This window comes from Fundulus heteroclitus, chromosome 18 (genome assembly GCF_011125445.2).
Source record: "Fundulus heteroclitus isolate FHET01 chromosome 18, MU-UCD_Fhet_4.1, whole genome shotgun sequence".
In the NCBI taxonomy this organism is placed as follows: domain Eukaryota; kingdom Metazoa; phylum Chordata; class Actinopteri; order Cyprinodontiformes; family Fundulidae; genus Fundulus; species Fundulus heteroclitus.
This window is the reverse complement of record NC_046378.1, coordinates 19,448,271-19,467,881: the sequence shown is the minus strand read 5'-3', so window position 1 is coordinate 19,467,881 and position 19,611 is coordinate 19,448,271. Positions and strand designations below refer to the sequence as shown.

At 38.7% G+C, this 19,611-nt stretch overlaps 1 protein-coding gene across 2 annotated transcripts in view; it reads left to right on the top strand.

Annotated features, from left to right (window-relative positions):
- Window positions 1-19,611, top strand: part of grik4 (glutamate receptor, ionotropic, kainate 4) — a 510,201-nt gene that overhangs the window by 192,848 nt on the left and 297,742 nt on the right. For both annotated transcript variants that reach the window (XR_004933217.1, XM_036149710.1), the window contains exon 3: window positions 18,447-18,580. Coding sequence is in view for 1 of the 2 variants with exons in the window: in XM_036149710.1 (XP_036005603.1) it covers window positions 18,499-18,580 (82 nt within the window). In the remaining variant the exon portion in view is untranslated. The remainder of the gene's footprint in view (window positions 1-18,446; window positions 18,581-19,611) is intronic.

Sequence of the window (19,611 nt, the reverse complement as noted above, 5' to 3'; positions counted from 1 at the left end):
CGCTTTCAGACCGGGTCGAGACAAATGGGAGGCCTTTATTGTGCTATTCATTCATTACAGGAATTGTTAAGCATTTTTTAATAAATACATTTTGAATAAAATTATCATTTGTTATTGGAGTTATTGCTGTTGACTTTTACTGAAAAGCATTTTTAATAAACCAACTGTAAATATCATGTTATTGTAGGATTGCGTAGGCCTATGTTAAGTGAGTGCATGCCACAGACATCTCTATGCATGGGAACAGAGGTCCACCCCCCAACCCACCCCCCCCCCCCCCCCCCCCCCCCCCCCCCCCCCCCTGCTCCGAGGTGTCCTGGTTTTCCCAAATGAAAATATGGTCACCCTAATTTAATTGTCTTTTGTATTAAAATGACAGATTTTTCTGATGTAAAACATTTTGACCACAACAAGGTGTCTCTTTATTTTTAGATCACAAAAAAGCCTACAACTGTTGACATGATATTGAACTCATGATATTACTCACTTTTTGTAACCTTGCCGGCAAGCTGAATTCTCATGGTATTTGTGCATTCACAAACACCAAGAATCCATCTTGTACTGTTCCCACTTAAACCGTTTTTGACCAGGCAAAAAACAGTTTGGGCCAATCACATTGCAGTATTATGGTTTAAGGCGGGACATACAGCTGTGACGAAAGCAAGAGTTGCCGAGACGACAGCTGAACCAAAGTAAACATGGCAGCCATTGAGGACACACACATAGCTGCTGCCATCACATCTGTTTTGTCAAAATCCATGATTTTATCTTTGAAAGAAAAACAGCAAGAAGTGCCAGAACCATTGAAACCACAAGGCTGACTGATGTGTCTAAAACCAACCTTTGGTAGGCAGACACTAGGTGTGGCTTCGTCCAATCAGCTCGGAGAGTTCTGGTGCATGTCCCTCCTTTCCCCAAATGGATTCGATAGGAGCAGTTCCAGATTGATAATGTGCAGAACGAAGAGTGCTACACATCGTCAATTTGGCTGGCCAAACTTTTTGTTCCACAAACATGATTTTGACTCAACAGAGGAAATAATTTTGCCTGTGTTCTGCAAAGTTACACTTAGGTGTTTTTCTTGTTGCTGTTTTCCAAAATCCTCTCATCGGTATTCCCATAAATGAATCCCCATGGACTTCCTACAAGTAACCAGGCTATGCACTGGTGGCCGCACTGCTCAGAAGCAACCCTTTCAGGCAGAAATTGCCCTCAAGCCTTTTTTAGTGCAACTGAACCTCTCACTTTGACATTCTCGATGATTCTTTCAGATATTCTGCATTTGAGGCAATTTTTTTCTGCAGCATTTTTGTTTGAGGTGATCATTATTAACACGACATGACAATAGTTTAAAGAATGTTTACCCCCTTTTTAGCCATCAATCTGCTGGTGGGGATTTTACATACTTTCATGTCTTCAAAAATGCTCATTGATATGGCTTTATTGTCAGGCCAAAAACACAGTGAGATGGGGTTTCTGATCAAATACAGCGTCATCCGTCGCTACAAGAAATGAGGCGCAAAGTTTACCAAAGCATGTTTTCTGGGTCACTGCCCCAACTTCTTTCCATGATTGTAAAACGTAACTATCCCAACTGTGCAGGCAACGACTTGCTATCTAATAAGGTCTGGCCCATACAATATTATGATAACGCATTCAGTGACAAACACTGCAACATGGAATGATATAATGTAAAAGGAGAAATGATGGCCTGTTGTATGATTATGAGTCTGAAGGATAATATAGTTCTGCCTGAGGCTGTAATTCCACAAGTACTTAGAGTTTGAAAGCACAATATTGTCCAGCAATTCATTAATGAGGTGGTATTATTACAACCAGTAGATAACGTATATCCTCTCATTATTTGCCATCATGTGGAAGGTTTTATTGACCAGACATCATTAGTTATTTTTTCATAACACAGAACACATACAGGTGTATTGCAGTGTGCGTAATTGCCCTTGGAGTGAAATGAGATGTGATATCGATGGTCTACTTTGCTCTTTTCCAGCTGCATAATGGACCTAAATTCATTCTTACAAGGATCTGTAGCAGCCTATATTCAACATAAATGAATAAATTAATTCATTAATAAATACATTGTTTTATAAAACTGATCCGATAATTTTTGCAGGTTTGCAAACATGAGCATTTTTTGCTCATAGCGGCCCACCGTGTTTAGTTCTACAATATGCAGAGACACACAACATACCAGAGGATATATGGTCACATTGTGTTGTGTCTTGAATTAAAATAAAGCACACTGGCCTACATGGAAGAGTCACCATGTTAAAAATGTATACGCTTTCACTACACATCTTTATTTTTGAAAAGACCACAGTGCCACAGTTGCCACCTTTTAGTGAAAGTGGTTCTCAAACAAGCACTGGAGAAATGTCTTTTGAGTATTTCACTAGAAATGTATTTTCAGTGTTTTATGAAGTCCATCCATCCATCCATCTTCTTCCGCTTATCCGGGGTCGGGTCGCGGGGGTAGCAGCTTCAGTAGGGAGGTCCAGACGTCCCTCTCCCCAGCCACTTGGGCCAGCTCCTCAGGAGGAATCCCAAGGCGTTCCCAGGCCAGCCGGGAGACATAGTCCCTCCAGCGTGTCCTGGGTCTTCCCCTGGGCCTCCTCCCGGTGGGACGTGCCCGGAACACCTCACCAGGGAGGCGTCCAGGAGGCATCCTGACCAGATGCCCGAGCCACCTCAACTGGCTCCTCTCGACGTGGAGAAGCAGCGGCTCTACTCTGAGTCCTCCCCGGATGACTGAGCTCCTCACCCTATCTCTAAGGGAGAGCCCAGACACACTACGGAGAAAACTCATTTCAGCCGCTTGTATCCAGGATCTCATTCTTTCGGTCACGACCCAAAGCTCGTGACCATAGATGAGGGTAGGAACGTAGATCGACCGGTAAATCGAGAGCTTCGCCGTTTGGTTCAGCTCTCTCTTCACCACAACGGAAGGGTATAGCTTTATGAAGTTTTCTATTTAAATAAAAAAAACAATTAGGCCAGCAATGGATAAGAGTTTAAATAACCCATAATCTTACAAAACCTTGTATCTTAATTGGTGCCCACATATTGGCCTCAAGTAAGAGTAGCACTATTACGAGAATACTTAGATCTATTTATTTTTTCTGTTCTTCTTACTTAAGTAAAAGCAAAACGTACTTTTCCAACAAATTACTCAAGTGAGGGTAAAAAAGCATTTGGTAAAAAGGCTCATTAAGAACTGACCATAATAAATTACTTTTTATTTAAAAGTCATGTAATCAAACAGACAAAATATAGTTATGCATAGATTTTGGTATTTTAGAGACTAAAATAAAAAAATAAAAAAAAGACAGAAAACATTACAGATTCCTGCAGGGAATTTTAAAAAAATTTTTTAAACTTTTGTAATCAGTACTTACAGTATATTCACTTGATCTCCAAATAGCTCGGTTGATAAAAAAACAAAAAACAAAACATTAAACTTACAAAGCTTGTATTCAAACAAGACATCTCATTTTAACCTAAATATAGTTGTTTTTCTCTGGTGAAATTTTGGTCAAAACAAGTCATTTCTTTATTCAGTGAAATTACTCATGGTGGATAGAGAAGCCAGAAGAAGAGTAGTGATATGTTTCCTCATGTAAAAGTACACTGCAGTAAAACTATTCCTAAAAAGTGCATTTTTTTTAAAGTTAGTCAAATAAACCTCGTTACTACCCAATGATGATAATCATCCATGTCAGAAAAGCATTGATTCACTAATAATACATCATAATATTAAAAACAATAACTTTATGGTCAATTAAAACAAAATTTTACGATGGATAAAAGTCTACTTATAGCATTATTTGAAAACAAAGGCAAATCAAGCCTCCCCACCTTCTCCCTGTGGGACGAATAAAGGGTTTCTTAGGTCTTAATTGATCCTGCTAGTTCTCCCAGTGTTAACATATTCTGTTACTTCTTACTAGGCTATTAGCAGCTATTCTGACCTCCTCCTCCTCCTCATTCTACTTCTTCCTCTGTGTTACTGCCAAGCAATTGACCGGACTGCCTCTGCACCTGACGGCCCAGTTCCTGCTGGTCCTATCACACTACTTGCACTAAAAAGATCTGTTATTTTGGCACATTCAGCTGTATCCATTGTAGGCTTTTAAGCATTTTTTTCTTTGAGCTTATCTTTTCCAAATAAGCACCACTAAATTGCAAGGACAGGAAAGAAACTGTGCGAGCAATAGTTGGATGTGTTGCACCTGATCTTCAAAGATTGCATCCTCAGTGGGTAAGATGTGCAATACGGATTTAATCCGCTCTATTTAAATGAGTAGATTGCATGTAGGACTGGCAGTTTGGGAGTTGCTGTCAAAGAAAGAGGAAGATTAAACCCTCCACAAAATAACTCCAGACACCTAGGATACACAAAACAGTTTTAATGAATGGAGAATGCTGTTAAACCTTTTGTTAAAGAAAATATTATTTATTATTAAAGAATAAAGAAAAAGGGTTGTTTTGTCAGAAAAAGTTCTACAAAAGAGAAGCAAAAACATTTATGTTATGTCTGAAGAAATATTACAGCTGACAAATCAGATTTATCCGTGTTTATAGTTTGTCTAGTGGTTTGTGTATCAGTGACAGTGACCTTGTCAAAAGGGACAGCTGAGCAAAGGTTCTGTTGACTGAAACCTCTCTCCAGTCATGGGAGGTAATAATGATAATAACTATTTAAAAAAATAGTACCATAAACAGATATGTCCTGGGTTTACCCCGCCTCTCCCCCATTGACCGCTGGAGATAGGCACCAGCCTCCACGACCCTGCACAGACAAGTGGGTGGATGGATGGAGATTCGTACTCCATATTGGAACAATGAGGGAGGGAGTTATGGATAACTTGTGAACCCACTGTTCTAGAATGCAGCTTAAGCGAAAATTCAGACTGAAGAAACTCTATTGCCTACCTCCATCAATCAGGGACTCATCCGCCTCCGACACAAGCCAATCAGTTTTGAACTGCTCCTCCTCGAAGCCAATCAGGATCCTGGGTCCATCTTAAAAGAACTCCACATCCTGATCTCAGCCTTCTGCTCAGCGAGCAAGCGGTGGCATGCCGCGTCTGGTTTGGATTCTGATGACTGGATTCAAGGGATAATAAGTTATCCTGAAATCCTCCTGCCATAGGAATACCGTCTAGCTGCACATCTTGCTTTCCGACCTCTGTTTTAGTCAGCTCCGATTCCTGGCGCAAAGAACTCGCAAGCGACGCAGAAGCGTCCCAACTCTGCCTAAGTTCCGGTCAGCTTCGCTTCATAGCGCGCCGGGGTCTTTCTCAAATTGATCCCGTGGGGCTGGCTCTTGGTTCGCGGATCCGCCGACTCATCCGGGACCTCCTCTGGTTTTCATCGGCTTTGCGGCGCCACCTTGCTGCTTGTCCCGGCCGCAACTTTTCAGCCGGATCTACTCTCTCATTCACTCGCTAATGCGTTCGGAGCCAGCTCAGGTAATATGTATTCACCCATGTTCGTCCTCTATTCAGGCGAACGTGTTTCATTTTACTGTTTGTTTTCGTTTTCTTCTTCTTCTGGTGTTGCCGGTAGCCACCGGGCTTGTGGTGGCATTGCTGCCACCTACTGGTTGGAGTATGAAGTGCATTTTAAATTCAGCAATTGATAACAATTGTTGTTAAACCGCTGCAACTCTGGTGCAGTTTGGCATCCGCTTGGACTGGTCTGCATGCAGCCTGCCCTGCCATATTCCCTGCGTTCTCTGCCATATTCCCTGCGTTCTCTGCCATATTCCCTGCGTTCTCTGCCATATTCCCTGCGTTCTCTGCATGCTCCCTGTGTGTTCCCTGCGTTCTCTGCCATGTTCCCTGCGTTCTCTGCCATATTCCCTGCGTTCTCTGCCATGCTCCCTGTGTGTTCCCTGCGTTCTCTGCCATGTTCCCTTCTATGCTCCCTGTGTTCCCTCCCATGTCCCCTGGATGCTTCCCACCATGCTCCCTGCTATGATTGTTCATTCATCACGTGCATGGCCTGGACCTCAGCATTTTTGGGGGGGAACATCCCTATTCTCATACATCTGTTTATCTATATTAAAGTATAAATCATGTTTCCTGATTTATGTTTCCTGCTGAGGTCCAAGTATTTCGATTTAGACGTTCCCCTTTGCAAGCCTTTCAGTTCCAAGTATCATCCTGAGACTGACCATCTCTATTCATGCACCTCACCTCATCTCCCCATACATCTCACTCAACTTTGATAGGCCTTCGCGGCAACCGGCCTGTTTGATGCACTGGCCTCGACCTCGGCAATTTTTGGGGGGAAATATCCCTATTCTCATACGCCTGCTTATGCATATTGAAGTATAATTCAGCGTGAATTTTTCCTGCCGAGGTCTGAGCGCCAAACTCTTAAAATATTGCATCAATAAAATTCTTCTAATTGCCTTTTCTTTCTGTGTGAGTTTTTCAGATTGAAATGCAGCTTAAGCGAAAATTCAGACTGAAGAAACTCTATTGCCTACCTCCATCAATCAGGGACTCATCCGCCTCCGACACAAGCCAATCAGTTTTGAACTGCTCCTCCTCGAAGCCAATCAGGATCCTGGGTCCATCTTAAAAGAACTCCACATCCTCATCTCAGCCTTCTGCTCAGCGAGCAAGCGGTGGCATGCCGCGTCTGGTTTGGATTCTGATGATTGGATTCATCCCACCTCCATCCCCTTCTCCACCATCGTACCAAGCTCCGCCTGGCTTTCCTATGGTGCTGCTTCAACCTCGTCCCTATCAGAGTGTAATTCGTCCCAGACTCTTACGGATTTCCCAGTCACTCCTTAAAACGGTCCGGCAGAAGACCGCCATGTTGAGCCTGGTTCTGCCAGAGGTTTCTTCCCAAAGGGGAGTTTTTCCTCTCCACAGTCACTTCATGCTTGCTCATCATGGACAGTTCATGCAAACCTGTGTTTATCAAGTTGGACATCTAGCTCAAACAATTCAGCATATGGACTGAACAAACTTTGTTTATCTCCACTCCACCACCAGTTTCAGACCCGGGGGGAAATATCCCTATTCTCATACGCCTGCTTATGCATATTGAAGTATAATTCAGCGTGAATTTTTCCTGCCGAGGTCTGAGCGCCAAACTCTTAAAATATTGTATCAATAAAATTCTTCTAATTGCCTTTTCTTTCTGTGTGAGTTTTTCAGATTGAAATGACCACACATCTCCAACTAACAAAGACAGTCCCAATTTTGGACGATCTGTCCCCGTTTAAAATGTACCTAGATTTGTCCGCTATTTCACCGTTTTGACGAATGAGAACTAGGCCTAAAGTTGCGCAACGACAGCTGTAATAAGAGCGTTGCATTGCTCTCCGTGTTACAGACGGACAGAAACAGTGGTCAGTGCTGCCCCCTCCTCTCAGAGCGGCTCTGCTCCAGCCAAATTGTTTTGTCCCAGGATTTAACAGTCTTTACAGTCTGATGGTTGTTCTCAGGTGGTGGTTAAAAAGCTGTTTTGTTTGTTTATAAGCATGCCACAATGTCTAAGATCATGTATGGTATTTTCTGCTTTGGTTTAATTGCATGAAGGTCATTACCACATTACTGCAGGCACTGTATTCATCCCTCCAAGGCTTACGTCCTTTTCCTCACTAATATCATTCTAATGTCATTATTTCTGACAGTCCAGATATGTTTACAAGCAGACAGAATCTCTCTCCTTCATCTGTCATCATACCAGTGGCTCCAATCTGGCCACAAGGACTGCAGGGATTTTCTCGTGTGAGTCTGCGTTCACTTTTAAATGTATCCCTGTCCCATAAATTTGCGTTGTTTGGTCATTCGCATTGGGTCTGGATATTCATGAAGGCACAGATGCAAAAAAGTTTGCACCCACTGTTCTGCTCATTTTATACATGGAAATTGCTTTGCTTCTGGTTTGAAGAGCAGCTTTGCACACCTTAATAAGTTTGCACGTTTTATTACGTGCAATCCTTTTGAAGATCAGGCCCTAAAGGTACATTTGTTTCAACAATATAATATAAACAAAAAAGTTTAATTTAAGAGCTGATATCTAGCCATTTTCCATGGTTTTCTTGATAACACAAATCACGTAAGTTCTTACATCAAAAGCTATTGCACTGCACTGCACTGCCAAAAAGAGTGATTTTTGGCAACCCGTGTTCTCTTTTCTTTCTGTTATATTCACATAATACACACAAGAGTTAGTACTTGATTGCATAACCATTGTTTTTAATGTCTGCAGCCAAGAAACAAGGGTAGTCTAATAATGTTTTCCATGACTGTAGTTAATAACTTTCAACTTTCGTTTATTTCCATAGTGCCAATTCACAGCCAATATCTTCTCGAGGCACTCAACATAGATTCAATACAAAATCCAGGTCTATTCAAAGTCATTCCAATTCAGTCCTAGTAGGTGAAGAACAAATTGAGTTGGGGTGTCAGGTATTATTCTTTGTGTGGACAGTCTGTAACTATGTACTCTGATTATAGGTCATACGCTGCTTCAGCATCATGTGGGCTGTTTTCATCAGACTTGTACTGCTCCTGACAGCAGAACCACTGAGATTAGGTGTTAATAAAGGTTTGTTTACTCCTCGGAGATGTTTGTAGGAGTCACTCAGGCTGTGACCATCCAATTTACCCTGAAGCAGAAACACTCAAGTCATTGCAGAAAGCCAAACAATTAGGCAGAACGTGATATTTCCATGTACAAACACCTCTTCCATCTCCGTTGAGTGTATTAATTCTACCACCAGCCCCTCTTTTTAAGCTCACTGCAAATATTCACCCCAGGATTTCCACATAGATATTAACTCTGCAGCTCTTGGCAGTACAACCTTCTCAAACACTGGTCATACATCACTCATTTCTATCTACGAGTTGCTTTTGTACCAGTTCTGTGACTCCCTCTGCAACAGTACATGAATATATGCAAATACATGAGTCTCATTATGTGTCTGACTTGCCTTCAGTTCAGACTGTCAGTTTTAATGGTCCACTTGCAGCTGAATTAACTGAGTGTCTGATGAGTGATTGGCAGCTTTGACATTTGGATTGTGTAAACAATTGCTTTGACGAGAGATGTCAGACTGTCAGATCAACCTGCTCTGGCAGTCGTCGATCCTCTCTTGGGTTGCCACACTGACGGAGTACAGACACGTTCACTCACTGGGTTGTCAAACCAAGCTGAGACCTCTGAAGTGTTCCTCTTTGCTATGATTTTAATGAAAGGTTATTAAGGAGGGATTTTAAACTATAAATAAAATATTCTTGCTAATATTAAAACAGGATTTACTTCTAACACTAAAAATAGCTGGAAGACATGTCATCGTCTTTTAAGGGAATCTAGTAGGAAAGGCTCAGTCTGCTCATTTAACTCTGCAGACTGTACAAAAATTAACAAGGTTCGCTATATCCAGTAACATAATTAGTTTTTATTAGCATTAGAAACCTTAGAGTCAAAGGAAAGAGGACACAGGAGCAGATAAAGGCATGTGATGGAAGGTAGACTGGGCAGAACTGAATTATAACTGGATTTAATTGGACTGTAAGACCCAAAATTTGAATAAGACTGTTGATTTATTTTGTACAGTACCTTGAGATGAGTGATTTTGGCGCCTGGAGGTATATTCATTTTTTAAAAACATTACAAGGAGTATCCATTGATTTCATTGATTGCCACTGAAATACTTTGTAACCAAGGGTTAACCAGTCTATTTTTAAAATTGAAAATATAAATAATTTCCTTTTAATATTCTTAGCATTTGGCCTATAGATGAATAACGAAGCATTGGTAATGCACATTTGCTTGATAGTGTTAAAATTAAAAAGTAGGAATATCAAGAGAAGAATATCTAATTGATATTCAGGTGTTAAATACCATAAGAACATTTACCACCATTGTGTCTAGAACCATTTGCTATGTTGGATGTAGTGCAGTGTAGGTTTTACTTATTCTGGGTAAGCAAGAAATGCTTACCTTTTCTTTAAATGTACTTGTTTAAATGCTCTCTTCATAATCTCTACCTGGACTAAACACAAGCAGCTCCACGTTTGAACATCTTGAACCACTAAAGGTCTGTTTTTATCCAGTGTGTGTGCCAGACATGAATGTGTGAAATGTGTCTATTAATTGCCGAACAAGAACAAAAGGTCTTGAGAAGATACTGCGCATTTGGGCAGAGATTCGCAGAGTGATCAAAAGGTCGTTGGATTTGTCTGATTTCAGATGGTTTGGCCCTTACCCAGTGACCCTCCAGTCAGAAACTCAGAAATCTAATATTTTTCCTTTTTCGAGGGATTGCATCATATCTAAGCACTAACAAGGCACACTATCAACAGACCTCTTTGGTGTGAAAACTGTTACTGCAGAAGGACAAGAATCAGTGAGTTGTTTAAAATAGTCAGAGAAAGCTTTTCATCAGGTGTTGGCCATTTTGCTCCTTTTGTCATTTTTAATTTCTTCCGCTAAGAATCTGAGCCATTTGCTACAGGACATCAATTTGTATCTGCCTTGTGATGTTTTGTCAAAGTAGCCCGGGGCAGACAAATTGAACTGGACCTGACTTCATCAGATACCAGGAATGCGGTAGTCGCTTGGCTTTATCTTTTTGAGTTTTTGGTGTGTCTGTTGTGGATCATGCTCACTTTGAAAATGCTGGCAGCGTTTTGGAAATCTCTGAGTTTAAGTTGGGGTCTAGGGAAAAGGCATGGAGCCTCTTTTTTGCACTTTAGAAAGTTAATGACACTAATCACAAACGCAAGGTGCTAAAGACAGTTTAAAATGGAAACTAATATTTTTGTCTTTGTTTTAAACTCATAGTAAAACCTTGTTTCACAGCATCTGCTCTCTCGCTCTCGCTGTCACACACACACACGCGCACACACACACACAGTTTGACACTGGCTCTGCCTTCCTGACAGTTAACAGAAGGAAGTCTAGCAGTAAATATTCTGAATGTTATTTATAGTTCTTGAAGGAAAATAGTTCTCGTGTGTTAACACTCCTTCTGTTAAATCTGTTTTGCTTCGTCAGCCTAGATTATTGTGGATTACGTACTTTTGGAAGTCCTGTCTCTCAGCTCTTTTTGAATCATTTTTTAATGTTTAAAGCTCTTTTTTTCTAGTTTGGTTGCTTACTATGAATCATGCATTTGGTTCCTCAACTTTACTTTGTAAAAGACAGCAGCTCAGTGAAAATAATCTACCATGGAGAAATGTCTAAATTATGTAAATTCTTTTATGGACCAGTGTAACGTTAAAATGTTCTGTCTTCTAAGAAAAACGTGACATTTAAAAACCTATTTAATAAGCAGATATTGGAACATTTGGCTGTAAGGATTGGAGGGAGTTAATTTAAACAATAAAAAACACTTTGGATATAAAAGCCTAAATGTATTGTCTTAAATTTGCATAAAGTATTTGTTAGCAATAAAACATAAAAATACATTAACTGCTCTTTGAGTTTGGGCTTTGACAATTCACAGCTCTAATAGCTGCAGCATATCATCTACAGATAAACTAGGGTAAATGTATACAAACTAGCGTCTTACCTGGTTGCCTGTTGTTGTTTTTTCTTACCCCCACATAGCTTCATCTTTATTAAATATGCCTTAGTGCAGTTGGAGAAAAAAAAAACATAGATCAATCTTTCTTTGTCTATTTCAGATGAAGAGCTACAAATGAAATTGACATAATTGACTTTAGGGAGCTGAGAAATGATGGCAATGATTCAACCTGACTTTCATTTTAACTCTGTATTGAGTGAATTGAAATTTGTGCTTTAATCTTTCGTTGAGGAGCTATTAGTGGTTCCGCTTGCACTCAGTCAAAAAGATGACAAGGTCTTTGTCTCTAACTCTATGCTGATGAGGCTTTTAATTGACACTGATTAGTCTCAATAATAGAATGTAAATCTGTTTTTTTATTTTCTGTTTCTTCTAATTACAGTAAAAGTACTAGTTTGTAGACATGATAAAGCCATTAGTAGCCATTAAATAGGAAGCAGTTCTTTGATTTGCAATTAGTCAGTAAAACATCCACTTGAGTTATCATAGAAAGTCCAACAAATATTCTTCACTGTCCAGAGACATTGACTGGTCAAACAGAACACCAAGGTTTGTTAGACTGGGCTGGGAAAAGGAGCCCAGAAAACCGAGGTGTTGTTTTATTAAAGGAAATTTCCTTTCAGGTGCAATGATCAGGGTTTCCGTCTTACTCAGACATATCAAAATGATTCACATCTATTACTCAAGTAGAAGTGTAGATGCTAGGGTTAAAAATACTTTTGTAGAAGTAGAAGTATCAACTCAAACCTCTTGCTCAAGTACAACTTTAAAAGTACTGGATATAAAACTACGTAAATTATTGATAAGTAGAAGTTAACCCCCTCCCCATTACTATAATTATATAGAATGATATCAACATTGAAAAAATTGGGATTGGCTGTTTCACCCACATATGTCTATTGAAAACAAACATAGTAATATACTGTATTTTTTTGCGTATATATATATATATATATATATATATATATATATATATATATATATATATATATATATATATATATATATATATATATATATATCTTGGAGGGCCCGACTGAGTTTGCACTGGAAATATGTACAGCTGGATTCCTTCAAAAGTCTGGTTTCTGTCATGAATCGGAAAGTTAAAATAAGCAATGTTTTTTCTACTTTTACCAGTTGTGTTGGAACATCCAATGGCCATGCACGTGGGTATTGTTGCTGCAACAATAGCTCTCGCGAATGTAAATGGTGAAGTCCTCTGGAAATCCGAAAAAATTGTTGATGATCGCAGCTGTGTAGAACAGCTCCAATTTACTTTGCTTGGAAAGTGCGGAGAAATGCTGTCGCCGCTTCCGCTTTTCCACGTCGCAGGATGTGATGTCAAACGCCCCTTACTGCCCAAATACGGGCAGTAAGGGCCGCTTCCATACACAGCGATCCACAATTTATGTTTTTATTTTCTTATTGATTAAAGATAAGTTCATTATATAACCACGAACATATTAGTTTTAGTCATAGCTAAAACTAATTAAAAAAATTATTTTTCCTTGTTGACCGGACTTCCCCTTTAAGTTTTTGTTGGGACGTCTGGCAAACAACTTTGTGCAGTACTGACTCTGGCCACAATCAAAATCACTCTGTTTGGATAGCGATATCTATATGAATATATTATTGTTTTGTTTTTTTATTGACAAGTCAGAACGAAAACAAGTTGAAATAAAATAGGAGCAATTATGAAAATGTAAGGAGTAGAAAGTACAGATTATTGCATGAAAATGTAAGGAGTAGAGGTAAAAAGTAAGCGAAAAAATTATTACTCCACTAAAGTATAAAAAATCAAAATTTCTACTTAAGCAAGGTAACAAAGTATTTGTACTTGACACCCCTGGACTTACTGGAATTAAGCTGAAGGTAGTTTGTATCTAGGCATTCCTTAATACAACAGATGAATTTTAGTAGGTCCGCTAACTTGTGTAAGTCATTGAAGGAGCAGTACAATTGAATGTCAACAGCATACAACTGGTAAAACACATTTTTGAAGCTACTGATAAGCTTACTAAGTGGGCTGATGTGCAAAAGGAACAACATTTCACCAAGGGCTGAGGTCTGAAGAAAACTGTGCAGCAAAGAACTGACTTTGGACATTGTTATTTGCAAACATGGAAAGGAAACCACTTAAGTAGAGTTACAGAAATTCCTATCTCATACTCGAGTCGATGTAGCACAATTTTGTGGTCGACTGTGTCAAAAGCTGATGACAGGCCCAATAAAACCAATACACTGCATTGACCAGAGTCAGCAGCAATCAATATATCAGAGACTTTTAACAAGACAGTCTCTATAGAGGGAATTTTGTGGAAACCAAACTAAAAGTTATCTAGAATATCATTACTTTACAAGAAAGTAGTAAGCTGCCCAGCCAAACACGTCTCTAGAACATTTCCAAGAAAAGGTAACTTCGATATTGGCCTATAACTGCTTGGCTCAAATGAGTCAGAATTTGAATTTTTCAAAATAGGAATTAGTTGTGTAGTTTGAACAAAAAATATTGCCACAACTCCCAACATTAATATTAATATACAGTGTCTTTTTACCCTCTTTCTTGATTTTGCTGTATTGCTGCTTCATGAGATCTTTAAAATATCCATCCTCCAATAAATGGTCTAACTCTATTTAGAAAGATCTTAAGAAGCAGTATTCTTTTCTCCAGTTATCTTTGTACAATGTAGGTGGTTTATTTGAGCACAATATTTGAAACACTTTTGAAAAAAAATCACAAAGTGTCTTTCTAGGCATTAGATGCTCAAAGCTCAGTGTCGTCTAACCCCCACTCCTTTAATGCTCAAACCTCACATTAATCATTGCCAGACTTTTATGAAACATGAACACAAATTGTTGTCATTAAACAACTCAAACTCGCACCTTCATGTTTTCATGAGTGAAAACAGAACTAAAAATATCTGTAGTAACAGTGTTTTACAATGGTATCCATGATTTTGTTGCCATCAACAACCAACATTGCAAGGTGTAATAACTTGTAATTTAATTAAGCAAAATTAAAATTAAACAGAGAGATGAGAAATACATCACCCTCTGGAATAAAAAGTTAGCCTTCCTATCTCAAACACATTTTTCAACATTTTATTATTCTGCAGAGTCCAGTACTCCTTGCTTTTATTGTTTGTTCTTGGCATACACAAAGACTTTAGCTCCTGTTTTGCTTCTAGGGCTAGGCATAGTAATGCATTCATCTACTATACTTTCCTTTTCAGGTTAATTCTGTTGGAATACTGTACATACTATATAGTTACCATAGAGTTGGAAAAAAACTAGAAGAATGTTAAATGTCATGCTTTTTTAAATCAATAAAAATGTGTCACTGTTTTGCTGAGATGTTTATGTTGCTGTCAGTCTGCTCACTAAGGCAGATCAGCATGCTGAAAGTACCTATTACTGTCCCAGGAGTGAAGAAACAACGCACTCTGAAACAAAGCTATTACGAGTCAATGTCTCATATATATATATATATATATATATATATTATATTATATATATTTTTTTAAATAAGCTACACCATCAAAAGTATTGGGTTGCTTGCCTATACACACACAAACATTAATGACATCAAATTATAGTACATAAGCTTTGATATAGCATTTGCCATCCCTTTACAACTATGACAGCTTAAACTCTTCTGGGAAGTCTTTCGACAAGATTTAGCACTATGTTTATCGGAATTTCTGACCATTCTTGCCAGAGAGCATTTGTGTGGTCACGCACAGATTATTTGGTTCAACAGCCTGGCTTGCAGGTGCTTGTTCTATTCATCCCTAGGGTGTTCTATTAGGTTGAGGTCAGGACTCTGTACAGGCCAGTCAAGTTTGTACACACCAAACTCTCTCATCCATGCTTTTATAGACATTGTGTACTAGAGTGCAGTCATGTTGGGAAAGAAAGGGGCCATCTAAAAGAATTAAGAGGTCTGTTGTACTAAAACCAAGGGGCTGAGGCCAACTCCCGGAAATTTACCCCACCCTATAATCCCCTTTGCACCAAACTGAATATTTGACCCAGTGCAGTCAGACTACTACCATTATCCTGACAACTGCTACGCCCAGATTTGTCTATTAGATTGCCATTCAGAGAGGCATAATTTGAGAAGATGTTTTCTCTGCTCTTCAGTGCAGTGCAGTGGTGGCGTACTTTACACCAATCACAAAGTGATTTGCATTTGGGGATGTAAGGCCTGGATGCAGCAACAACCATTCCATGCAGCCACCTACATACTGTTCTTGAGCTAATCTGAAGGCCAAATGAGTTTGGAGGTTTGAATCTATTAACTAACTCTGTCACTCTCCATGGCCTCATCATCAGCTGAACTTGCTCTTTTAGTTGTTTCATCTGTTGCTGTTTTCCTCAATCACATCCACTTTGTAATAAAACCACTAACAGTTGACTGGGTGATAATGTGTGGACCTTGTTGTACAGTAGGATGCCACCTGTAGGATTCTTTTTTATGTTTGAATGATTTAGGTTTCTGAAAATTAGTCTTCATTATAATGGTTAAGGACTGAACTAAACATTTGTGAAAAAGTCCAAAGAAAACGGACAGTACTGTAAACAGTTTTCTTTATCCCAATATTTACACTTTTAGTAGCCCCCTATTTATCAAATGTACATGTTGAGATAATTGGCCATCATTCAACACAAAACGTTACCCTTCTTTGAGAATAAAAAAAAAAAAGTATTTTAAATTGCATTTGCACATAAATTACATTAACCTTTGTTAATGGATCTTTGCCACTGTCAAGCATAAATTCCCCCATTGTGGGACAATACTTATCCCATCTCTTAAGGACCAGGGAACACTCATTGGACTGATTTTAGTCTCAGCAAAATCAAATAAGGCAATGTCAGAAAACTGTTGTCACATCGGCTAAGTCAGTTTATTCAAAGATTTCAAATTTGGCATAATAAACAACAGAGTCTTGAACTGATTCTGTTTGGATCAGAAATACCAGGCTGGTATTGTTGATTCAACATGCTGGATGCTGTTTGGATCACACTTTGTTCCCCTTAATGCCATGCTAGAATCTAAATCTAGCTGACCACGGCCAATCTCCTTTAGTATCATCTCAAGCCACATCACAAAGCCCACATTATTTGCTCCAGGACACATCTTCTACGTCACAAAATCCTAATCAAATAAAACAACATTTGAAGGGGGTGGAAAGACAGATTCAGTCTGTGCAGCCTATGGATGTAGGTTTTGCTCAGTGAACAAAATGAATCAGAAGTTTAAATCCAATGGTTGTTATTTAGAGAAGGTTGTTGCTCTGAATTAAACAGTTGTTGTGTTACCATAACTGAATGATGTGGAGAGGATTGCTTTGTCAATGTAAATGTGATTCAAAGTCCCTTTTCTTTTCGCAGCGCTTGTTATTCTAATGGAGAAAGGGTTCTTTCAGATTTAGAGGCAGTGATTTCAACACAAAACAAAAGATAAAAACTCCCCCTGGATTAAGGAAACAGCAAAACAGATGGAAAACATAATCATTCTTTGACATTTTACTACTTTGGATATTTAATTGAAAGCAGTGGCTTTTCATCTTTCTTTTTTATCCTGAGAGCATTTATCTTGAGGAGTAGGCTGTGGAAAACAGAGTCTCCTGTCATGTTTCAGTTTTTTTAATTAGACCGATTTACACGTGAACTTGGCTTCTTTAATCCTCTTGTTGTGTCAGTGTGAAGTGTCTGAGAAGAGAATCTACCTAGACCAAATAAGCAAAACTGTAAGGTGGAGTAAGCGATGACAACATTTGAAACAAAAATAACTGCAAGTAACTCTCTAAAGTGGAACAGTATCTAAGACAATGTCACAACAAAGAGAGAGATTTATTGCTCTGAATCTAGCACATTCCTCCAAGCATTTGCAAATGCACTGCAAATCAAATTCTTGTAAAATGTGGCATATGAGCACAAGGATTTTATATGCTAACTTCTATGTGGTTATTTAGTTGTTAGTTAGTTGTTAACAATTGCTGAGAATGAGTCACATTGCAGTGCAGTGATGGAGCTTATCCATCTGCAAATCAATACATCAGAAAATGTCAGATAATCGAAAAAATCAGAAAATGACTGACAATGTAGTATCTTTCAGTAATAAAGTATAAATCGAGTATATATATATATATATATATATATATATATATATATATATATATATATATATATATATATATATATATATATATATATATATATATATATAGATAGATAGATAGATAGATAGATAGATAGATAGATGGATATCTCACTTCTTCACATCTTCTATTTATTGGTCTTGTACAATATTCATTAGCTAATTTTCATTAGCTGCAGGCCATGATAATGTAAATCAGCAGAACCAAATGTTTGAAATATGTTTCTCTTTGCATAACAGATCAGTGTGAGTTTGCATTACTGAAATAAAATAATGAATATTTTATCAGTCTATTAATGATATTGATTTATATGCACCTGTTGATAATATGTTTAGTTTCTACAGTAAATCCTCTGAATGTGTTTTATAAGAACAGCTGTGCAGTTTTGCGCAATCAAATTTTTACTGTTAAAGAAAAGGAAAAGATCCTTAATATTCTTCGTTTCCATTTGTGACACATATTAAATGAACTAATGCATTTTACAGATTGACACAAATAAAAATGGACTAGAACAGCCATCTCATCTTTACAACAGACCTCAGCTTCACCCCATGCTGCAATTTTGCAATCACCAACAGATTCCCTGCGTGCAATAAAGTAGATAGAGACATTAAAACATGTCTGTGCTTGTTCCACATCTATTCACATGCCATGCAGGTATGAATGCGTCACTGTTACTCTGTATGTGTTTTTAGGTGGCTGTGACAGGGGCACACCCGGGGCAGGACCCATGAGGAGTCATAGAAGATGCTCACAGCCTGGGCGCTTCTGCTCTTCTTAGCCATGTGGGTGAGAAGCACCTCTTGTGGCCCGCTCTCCTTCAGAATAGGTAAGCTGCAAAACAAAATCCTAAGTATTTATTATCTAGCATCAGTCTGGTGTTATATACTACAGTCCAATGTTTGCTTTTAATTCTGATTTCATATCAATAAAAACGCATATCATCACACTGTAGTGGACATTATTAAAATACAAACTTTTTCTAACTATAAGGCGCCCTTAAAAAAATTTACATTTTTGCATAAATTGATGGTGCGCATTATAATCAGTGGATTCATTATAATCTGGTGGACCATTCTACTACGTCGGGACAGCGGCAAGACTGGGTAAATACCTCTTGTTGCGCTAAACTTTTTCACTCCATCATGATACACTGAAATCGGGGACATTTTCCAGGGACAGGTCATCCACAATGGGGTCTGTCCCCGGAAATCGAGGATGCCTGGTCACCCTACCGGCGGGGCGGACTGATATTACACAATATGTAATGAGCCTTATAATCCAGTGTGTCTTATATGTGGACAAAGATACACATAGACATGTTAATTCACATTGTGCTTTATAATCCTTATGGTCCGAAAAATGCGGTAGGGTTTTTTTTTATTTTTTATGAGGATCAGCAAAGTGTTCTTCTGCTTTAACAATGGACTGAAAAGCTCTGTTTTTCATGTAGCTTGCTTGTTTTCCTCAATGATGTCTTCAGTATACCAAAAAATGTCCATGAAAGAGCAATTTCATCCATCTGGAAGAGGGTGCAAATTAACTAATTAAAGGCATTGTACACATAAACTGTGTCCACATGCAGTGTATGTGTACAATGCCTTACAAAAGTACAATGCCATACAAGATTTTTGTAATGTTGCAATAACAAACTTCAGTGCATTTTATCAGGATTCTTTGTTGTAGACCAGCAGCTAGTCAGACATGAATTGTGTGGAATACATTCGTAAACACCCCTATGTGTTTTAGACTCACATTATGCTGCAATTACAGCAGCAACTCTTTCAGTGTATGTCGCTACCATCTTTGGACATCTAGAGATTGTTTTTTCCCCCGAGTCTTCCTGCAATATATAATTCA